The sequence below is a fragment of the Tinamus guttatus genome, unplaced genomic scaffold, assembly GCF_059628265.1.
Source record: "Tinamus guttatus ecotype Peru unplaced genomic scaffold, ASM5962826v1 Tinamus_guttatus_pri_ptg000115l, whole genome shotgun sequence".
Classification (NCBI taxonomy): Eukaryota; Metazoa; Chordata; class Aves; order Tinamiformes; family Tinamidae; genus Tinamus; species Tinamus guttatus.
Window position 1 is genome coordinate 7,408,330 of NW_028288649.1, and position 9,981 is coordinate 7,418,310.

The 9,981-nt window shown below is 39.8% G+C and overlaps 1 protein-coding gene across 1 annotated transcript; it reads right to left on the reverse strand.

Annotated features, from left to right (window-relative positions):
- Positions 1 to 5,439: 5,439 nt before the first annotated feature.
- LRRC3B (leucine rich repeat containing 3B) lies at positions 5,440 to 6,699 on the reverse strand. The gene has a single exon (XM_010211699.2). The coding sequence runs from the start codon at positions 6,552 to 6,554 to the stop codon at positions 5,775 to 5,777; it is 780 nt and encodes a 259-aa protein (XP_010210001.1). The 5' UTR covers positions 6,555 to 6,699; the 3' UTR covers positions 5,440 to 5,774.
- Between the last annotated feature and the right edge of the window lie 3,282 nt (positions 6,700 to 9,981).

A 9,981-nucleotide genomic window follows, 5' to 3' on the forward strand; every position in this document is an offset into this window, starting at 1 on the left:
TAAGAAATACAGAAGAGGGGAATTGATCCAGGGACACTAGTAACGTTTGCTCTCTTCCAATAAATGGTATTACACCATTCACTTAATCGCTGTTCGTTGGGAAAACCGCATTGCTTTCTGTGAACTGAAAGGAAAAAAAGAGAGGGTTTGAAAGGGTCTGCTGGAGCTCCAAGTGGTAAGTGATGGCTTTGGCTAAAGACTTCAGGAAGAGAGGACCAGCACTGCCAATGAATCCACTGCCTTTCCCGCAAGGCAAACATCCAGAGGGTTTCCTGTTTTATCTGTGTGCATGTGTGTGTACATGTATCCAGCCGCACTCACACTAACCAGAGGGAAATGGGAAAGAATTTCAATGAAATATGAATGAACTACACATGTATGTCTACATATATGTATTGGCACACACAAAACTCATATATTGACGTACATACAGCATGTATTTGAGGCTTCTTTGGTTTTGCTCGCTGCATTAACTGACTCAAGAGGAAACAAAACCTGAAGACACTATTTACAGTAAAGTATTTAGACTGTCATTAAATCATCACAGTAGTTTTCACTGGAAAAAGCAGGCAGTGATCAAAAGGGATTTCTTTCTAAAAAATGCCCAAGTCTTTAGGATTTTATAAACATCCAGAACTACTCTCTTGGGATGGACCATAAGGTGAGCTGAAAGAACAGCACGGAAATGCCTTGATGCAGGTTACTGAAAGAAATCTGTCATTCCTTTAGTTGACACGGACTCGGCACAACCCAGCACAGGGCACTTGAGTGCTATCCAGCAGTTAGTGCTGAGATTCACTGCAACAAGACAGCTGTCTTGTGCACATCATTTCAGGTTTCAGCATCTCTTGCTCTGGCATCTCTTTCCCATGATGAAGAGAGACAGTCTATTTGACCTCTTCTCCTATGGATTCCATTTCTTATCATTGATCATTGCATTTCTCTGCCTCTTTTCCACATATAGTATGCAGGTCTATTTTTCTTTGGAGAAGACAGGAACTGGAACAGAATGCCACCTTCCAGATGTGAGTGCACATTGGTTAATTTTACACAGTTCCTGAGTGCTGTTCCGCTTGTCTGTCTATATCCTTCTTAACATTTTTTTTTCTGCTGATCACTGAGGAACTTCCCACTGTGCCTTGAGGATGTTTTTTTCCCCAAGTAATGACAGCTAATTTAGAGCATAACCTTGTGTTTGTAGCTAAGGATAACCCATCTGCAGCACTTTGAAGCTTTTCATGCTAAATCATGCATTTTGTCACTCTCTCATAGCTCAGGAATGTGAGAACCTTCTGTATTTCTTCACAGTGAGCTGCAGGTTGGACTATCCATCAGCTATAAGCGAGGTTAGATCATTAACTCCCCTTTCCAGATCACGCAGAAATTTGCTGGAAAGCTTTGCTCCTATTCTGAGGTCTTTGGAGCCATCTTCTCAGATATTTCAATAACCATCTCCCTTCAACAAAGCAGGGGATTTCTTCTTCCTTCTATTTCCTACCTTTTAACTAGTATTTAATCCATAGGACTTCCCCCATCCCAATATGCTAGGTTAGTTTCTTTTAGATCATTTGCCTCAGCTACGTACAGTGCTCCTTTTATAACCCAAGTAGCTTTTGGCCCTACTGAGGCAGGCTTCCTGTTTCTGATGTTTCTTGGAAAAAAATAATCCATTAGCTTTTGTGCCTCTTAGCCTGCCATACTGTGGTTTTACTTCTAACCCCTGCAGGATTTACCCCCTCGTCTGTTTTCCTCCTGTAGATTCGACTCCTACAATGTAAAGCCTCTGTTTTTACTCCTAAGGGTCTCATTTACTCCTGCTTAGCAATGCTGGCTTGGTTGCCTGTGTGTGAGCAGGAAGGCACCCTCTTTAATTGGAAGTTTAGTTTTACTCTGAGCCTCCAGTGCTTCTTTAAGCAAAAGGCAAGATCCATGTTACCTTAAAGCACTTGGACTTTAGCTGGTCCTATTAGTTTCCCTTTTTTCTTGTTTCCTAGTGTTTATACATTGCCCCTTTCAAACTACTGCGAAGCCTACAGCCTATTTGACCATGTTTTCTAACTACAGTAGCAACACCTCTGTAGCTCTGCAATCCTACCTGTTCAGTTTGACCCTTTGAAGGCAAACATGAAGACAAACATTTTAACCATGTTTAATTCTGGAAGATTTATGAAATCCTGTTTGCTAAAGCACGGACACTTGGTGGTGAACATGGATCCATATGGACAGCAGCACGAAGATTGTAGCTATAAGCAAGGGGTAGAAATGTGTATTACAGATTATGGAAAAAGCTCTCTTTCAAATGCCTGAAAGGAATCCTGGCAATTTTCCTGTGTTGTAGAAGACTTAAAAACCTCAACATATACTGACAGTGCTTGTATTTGTATCAGCTTGCGTACAGAACTGAAAATAGAATAAAATTATATAGAATAAAAGTATGAGCCCAAATAATCCATCACAGTTCATAACTGCAGAGCATAACAACAGCATTAGAAAAATACCAGAGAAAAAATGTCAGCATTAGTATTAAAAGAAAATTCTTATTGAAAACCTTTAAAAGTTATCACTTACCCTGTAGGTTCAAATGCCATGGAAAAAAAAAAAAAAAGGTAGTGAAAAGAATCACATTAACCTGTTGAGCACTAGCCCTACACTTTCTGAAGCATCTTAATTCAAACTACTTTGTGAGCTGATTAAGAATTTACAGGCTTCCCTCTTTATTTTCTTTCATATACTATCTCTGTGAATAAGGAAACTTCTATTTCCTTACACCTATATTTATCTGCCTAAGATAAGAAATTTAGGAATACACTGATATGCTAGTGTTTAGTACAAAACTAATTAGCAAACGAAAATTCAAAGACTTAAAGTGATATGTAACCAAAAATTAAAAAGTTTCAGCTATTGAGGGCAGCACAAATAGATAGATAGATAGGTGTACATTAAATATGATAAAAACGAGTATTTCCTTATGCTAAAGTTTTTTAAATTTTTTTTTCTTCTAGCGAAATAAACAGATGTAATTCAAAAATCTGATTTGTCAGGAATGCTAGCAACTGTCAAAACAATATAGCTGAGGAACAACAATTTCATTTATTTCCCTTGTCAGCTAAATTCACCCTGAGGGGTTTTCGTGTATTGGTTGTCAAAGTATTACTGTGATTTTTAGATTTTAAACTGACATTCCAGTATTGGTATTAAAAGGAGGAAGGCAAAGTTCTCTGACAGGAAATACTTGATAGAGAATCAATTAAAGAAAATCAATAGACCTGTAGAACTGGTACGAAACAATCCATCCGAAGCCCTTCTACCAAGCACAGCTTAGCTAAGTTTAAATTGGTTTTGGTCACAATTTATAATATATGGAACCAGAAGAGCTGGTGCAAAACCACCAGCCCCAGAGCCAGTCTCACAGACCAAGGAACAAAGTGGAAAAAATAAAAAAACTAAACAAACAATAAAAAGTCTTCAGATATTTTGCTCACTTTTTTTTGGGGGGGGGGGAGGGCAGAAGTTGAGATTTTTTCTGCTTGAAAACAAATTTTAAAAACCTACAAGTGACAGACTGTCAAGCAATTTCTGTATTTACTTGCAAATAAGCAGCACTGAATTTGAGGATACGTTTGCATCTCCATTTGCCCCCTTCCTTGGTTAGCCTCCTTGCCCTGCTTTTTCAGAAAGAAATACAACAGCAGGGAACCAAAATATCACTCAGGTAACACAGCAATAGGAAAAAGATGTATTTTGCCCTGGAGGAGATTTTATAGAAATTAAGAGAATTAAGCCCAGTAAAAACATGCCTCAGCCTATACACAGCTCTGCAGGTGGCATGTGCATATCTGCTTGCAGCTATGCTGTTTGTAATAGGTTTTCATACACAGATGGTACCAGGCACCACTTAATCTATGCTCTTTACACTCATGTCTGTATTTGTGGGCTGCAGTGACAGCTTGGCGTGGCCACAGCCTGGGGACAGTGCCTCTGTGATGCTTAAAATCTCGGCAAAGCAGAGTTCGGAAAAAGCACCCAGGAAATTTTAATGAAGCAGTTCGTACACATGACAACAAAAACAGCAAATAAAACAAAACAAAAACACCCCACAAACAAAAACAGAAAAAAATCCCCACAAAAATACAAAAAAAAAAACCCAAAACCCCACAGAAACACCACATTTTTTTACTTACTGGGAGGTAGGTCAGAAATGGCAGAAAACAGATATTTTTGGGTCTAACTGTGCCTGTGCTGTTTAGAAAATTTTGCAGTTAGTATTCCAAGGCTGCTCATGAAAAACACTGAAAGATTTTTTTCTTTTTTTTTCTGGTGAGCGGGAAAACAGTGCAAGCAGCTAAATCAATCGGAAGAGGAGCTACTCACGACTCAGTCCATGAGGATGACATAATTTTTTTTTCCTGTTGTCTCACTTAATTTGGGATAAATTTTAAGAGACAATTTTCTTACACTATGTTCTGAAAGAAGTAAGAGAAACAACCACATGACCTCAAGAATTTAGAAGAATATATGTGCAACAGAAATAACAGATATTACCCTCTGGAATTTTTTAGATTTTTTTTTTAAGATGTCCTCTAACACTTGTTTTGGCAAAGCAGCACTTTATACACTTTTGAATGCATACTGCTATGGCCCATATTCTAATGTCAGCTAGACTGGATCCACAGGGATTCAGAGATAAGAACCATTTTACTACGGTGATAAAGAAAAAGAGGAATACATTCTTGTGCATTTGTTCCCTTTAAAAAGTATATCTGAGAAAGACAGCCAACTATAATGTTTTCAAAGACAGCAAAGATTTAAGATATTCAGTTGATATTCAAGGCTGACTTTTATGGCATGAGCTTTTTGTTTTTCAATAACAATTTTATTTATCAATAAAATTATCTAAAAACTAAGTTCTTGTTGGTATGCAATCTTTGGGCTATATATTCACTTATTTTTCTCGTTTTGAAGAAAGCCGCATCCTTTAGAAAAAAAACAAAACGCACACAGGCGAGCCCAAATGCAGATCCAAGAGCTTGATCTTATTTAAATCTTGAGTTAACGATTCACTGCTGGTTTTGGTAGTCTAATCTGAACAGTACCGGGAAGGTTGTTCTCGTCCTCCCTGGTGTGCAAGAAACCTCACCACCCACCCAAGCTCTCCCAGAGCCAGACAAATATCCCTACAAGCACTCGCGTATCCCGAAAGGCCCTGGGGAGCTTTGGCATGAGCAGCAGCCCCTCGCACCCACCTGCTTGGCTGTGGCATCCCGAAAGGCGGGCTCCTTCACAGGGCGCCCCTGCGGCTCCATGGGCTACTGCCCCCAGCACGGGACTCTGGTGGGCCCAGGACCTCACACGCCAGCCCCACAGGCCACTGCTCGTCAGCTCCTCTACTCCACGACAGAGCGACTACTGGACAGGCTCTGGAGCAATAAATTACTCTGCTTTACATGGTTCAAATTTCAGCTTTTATTTAGTTTTTAAATTAAAAAAATAAATTTCATTATTAAATAGTGGAATGGGTCTAAACTAACATTTTACATGTCAATTCACTCGCGTTAGGATACCACCAGAGAAACAACTAAGGTGTATCCCCAAACAAGACTGTCTATTAGAAAGCTCAATGGTGGCATAAATCAGTTAAATTGGAAAAAAAGGAAAAAAGAAAAAGAAGAAAAAAAAGTCTGAACAATTACAATGAATATTAGAAGTAAACCTCTGTTTTTTTGTGTCCTCCAAACCTCATTCCCATCACAAAGGCAGTCATTATGTTCAGAATACTATACCACAGTGCTAATGTCATCGGCTTCGTCTGGTTTCTTTTGCCTGCTTGGCAGGGATTTCAAGTACTCAAGGTGCCTCCTCGCGTCCTCTTGATTTTGCCGCACGTAATAAACCACGTACGAGATCACCATGGTGAACCAGCCAAACATGGTGACCAGCATGGCGTAATCAGTAGTCTTTTTAGGAAGGTTGCAGAGGTCGGCGTCGTTGGCCGCGTTGAGGAAGGGCCTCCCCGCGTGCTCGTCTAGCACGGACGTCTTACAGATGACGTTGTTGGCGGTCTCGTGGTTGGACGCCATGCTCCTCAACACCTGCTGCAGCGTGCAGTCACAGTGCCAAGGGTTGTTGGCGATTCTGGCTCTGGCCTTTAAGTTGTTGAAGGCGTTTTTGTGCACGCTTTGGATCCGGTTGTCGGACAAATCCAGAGTCTGCAAGGTTTCCGCCACCCCTTTAAAGGCATGTTCGTCTATAAATTCAATCCCATTTTTTGACAAATTGAGGACTCTCAGTTGGTGCAAGTCCTTAAAAATTTCATTTGGGATAGAGGTTATCTGATTGGAGTCCAAGTATAGCAACACTGTTTCTGGGGGAAGATCTCTGGGTATTTCCTTGAGGTTTGCATTGCTACAGCTGATGTTTAAACCTCCCGAGTGAGAACACAGGCAGCCTTTCGGGCACATACTGGCAGAATGAAAGCACAGTATCATGAGGACAAAACTTTGTAAGAGCAGACACATGGAGAGGGAGCGAGTTAACCACAGGTCTACCAAATGCATGCTGGGCTGTCAGCATAATCACACAACCACTTCTCATTCAGCCAACTGTGGTGGGAAAAGGCTCCACAAAGCTGGAACGTAGCTTCATTTTCTTGGGTGGGATTTGGAGAAATGGCCTACCATGTTCGTCTCCTCATGGTCAGGACTCTTTTTAAAAGCATACCTGTGGAGAAGAAAAGACGATTCCTTATACTATAAACTGCGATCTCTATTTTGTTTACACTAAAATAAAGTAGGCAAAATGAGAGGAACCGCTGAATGATGTATTATCCCAACCTATCAGTGCACCGGAGGTTTTATTCAGGTAGCTCCCATTAGCATTAATCTACATTTAGTACATAAATCCCCGGTACATTTTTAAGAGGACGGACTACACTTACTCCAAATTGCAGTAGTTTGGGCTTTAGTACTTTTTAGGAGTTACTTTTTTTTCCCCCTCTCTCTTCTGCCCCCCCCCCTTTTTTTTCCTCTCTAAAACAACAGCCATAAAAGTGAATTACCCTTCCCTTACTGGAGTAGAAGATGCTTTAATAGGAGTTGGAGCTCGATCTCCAGCAGCAATGGCAACTAAATCAGGTATTTGTGGTGTTTTACCTAAACCTATCTCAAAATAATTTATGATATTTTAAATCCAAACTAAAACAATTAAAGGCAGTATTTTTATTAAATCAGTGAACAATTAAAAAATAAATAAACCAAATACTTCTAGAAGACATCACAAAAATCCATAAACTGCTTGCTTGTGAATATTGTATTTCTTGTAGCTCACAGTCCTTGCTAGAGACTGCTGCAAGACTCACAGAAATCAGTTTTCTTGAAAATTTTCTATTCATTTCACAAAAAGAAGCACACAAATACCAGAATGTCAAATCTAAAAACCAAACAAACCTCATTCCCACTATGAGCGGAACAACATCTCTCTTTCATGGCATATGATATGCTAATAGAACAGAGGAAAATTATTGTTTCTGTTTTTCCTCTCTCAAGTTGGCTTAAATATAGTAAATATCCAGAAGCTTTTCTGCTTTCTCCTTTAATTGCAACACAAATACAGAAGTCTGAAATGCTGACCTACATGATTTCTAAGACAACCTCATTTATTTTTTCCTCTGTTATGGTACACTATGAATTTCTAACTATAACAGGCCCATTTGTTTCCATGTACATGCCCTCTGCCTCTGTTGCAGCTTGCATATTTGCAGCCTTCAGGTTGTATTTACATATAAATGAATTTTTTCTCAAGACCACAGTGCCTGAGACACAGCACTGAACAGCACAATCCCTGCAGGGAGGACAGTTGTGAGCTTACAGGAAAAAAAGACAAAATTGTATGGCAATCATTTTTGTCTGTAGGACTTGTGCACTAACTGCAGTTTGTGGCATATCAGCTCACCATGGATCTGGTCTGTCATGGAGTATTTTGGACCTATGGTATAAGTTTTATTTAACATTTTTGCTGATGAGACCTAAACAGAAAGTTTGCACTTGGACTCCATAAAAGGGAGATCACTATCTTCTACTCTAAAGCCAAAAATAAAAACTTGCTAGCTATTCCTCTTATAAATTACTACAAAAAGTAATTGATAAGAGAAAATGTAAGAACGTCCTGAAGCCGAGTAAGGAGATTATGAAGAGTTCACTTTGAGGAAGGGAGGTGGAACAGCATCTTGATCATACACTCCTACCAACACAGTTTACCGTTGCCCTGGGGTATCCTTGCCAAGCCTCCCTAAATCTGTTTGGTCACTGTAGTGCATAGTTTTCAGATCAGAGCAGAAAGAAATCTGCTGGGGAAGGAGCAAGCTACAGAAGTTGTTTTTTCCAACCTGCCCAAAACTGCTAAGTACTTGCTAAAATGTGCAGCCTGTTTTGAGGCCAAGCTGGAGCTGGCAGCTGCTCACTCTGGCAGCTCCATGCTGGCAATCTGCTCTCCCTCCAGCAGCACCAAGGCCTGGCCCCTGCAAAAATAGCCATAAATTGTTTTCCCCCTTCATGTTTATGTATCTCATGACTGTACTGAACTAGAAGTAGGATCAGGTAAGTTACCCATAATATCATCAAGCATGACAGGGTCACCAAGTACACCCTCACCATCTACTACTTATGCACTGATTTTTTTCACTAGCAATACTGGAATCATATTGCAGAAATGGACCAAATGGACTGGACCAAAAAGACTTGGAGGGTGCTTTGCAAAGACCTGCAGTGATTCCAGGCTAATTTTGTAAAACAATCATCACACTTGTCTCAACATTGTGTGAGGACCAAGTGTTATTTTCATTTCAGTATAGACCAAAAAAAATTACTAACATCCTGCTCAGAAAAAAAACAATCATCTCAAATCATTAAGAGTGTTTTCACATATTACAGTATCAAAGAGGCCTCATGCACAAAAGATGATGTGAAACATCTTCATCCCACCAAAGACAAATGAAGTCCTTCTCCTCGAATGTACTAATGCATTTAGAGTGGAGAAGGTAGGATGGTGCATTACAGATTGATCAGGGAAGTGTTTAATGAAGCGAAGTCTCTTCAAAAGAGAAAACAAAGTAAATAGGTGAATAGGGAGAAAAAACTCCTGATGTTTTAAGTTGTTAGAAAGAGCAAATACAAGTTGAAAACTCTAATTAATAATTCAGCCAACAAATGTATTAGCTGAGCAGGAATAAAGTGCAACAACTTCTCAGCAAATTAACTGGAAGCAATCCAATGGGACAGAGCATCGGTCAGGAGAAGTGGACCTTTGTTTACTTCCATAATCAGACTATCTCATGCAAGAGATATCTTGGTCTGAGTGGTTCAAGTTCTACCACTAAATTCATATTGAGGGTTTTTTGGATGCAGTTACACTGCTGACTGAAACAAAAGAGAACTAGAATCTGATCTTTTGTAATGGTCAAAAGGAAGATTTGTGGCTTCTTGGACATCTATCAAATCTTCTCCAGCAAGAATACACCAAATACAGAAGAAGGTAGCAGAGGCTAGAATAAAGACAAAGATACACAGTAGATGTAAATATAGTCAGAAGACCACAGGGAAAACAATGGAAGACTGATTGAAAATGAGTATGAATGAATTAGAAAATTGTAAATAAAAATAACAGTGAAAAATAATTTATATAGTAACTGAAGGCATAGGGAAAGGAGAGCAACACTAAAAGCATAGACAACCAGCATGGCATGAAAAGTCACTCTGCATGCATTTCTGAAATACAAGTACAAACACAAGAGAACCTAAGGTACAAGGCAAACATCGCAGTGCTGCAAAAGGAGTTACAGAGATGAAGAGAAAGAGAGGAAGGCAAGGCGCCCAGCAGATGGACTGCAGCACTATCCCGAAAACACGAGCGATGCTAGGGGCAACTGCATTAGCCCTGAGATCCTGGGGAAAGATGATAAGGTGCAGCAGCAGGGGGATCAAGTCTTGG

What these genes read in the sequence shown, in the direction of transcription:
- LRRC3B (XM_010211699.2), bottom strand. Translation starts at nt 6,554, where the DNA reads ATGCATTTGGTAGACCTGTGGTTAACTCGCTCCCTCTCCATGTGTCTG.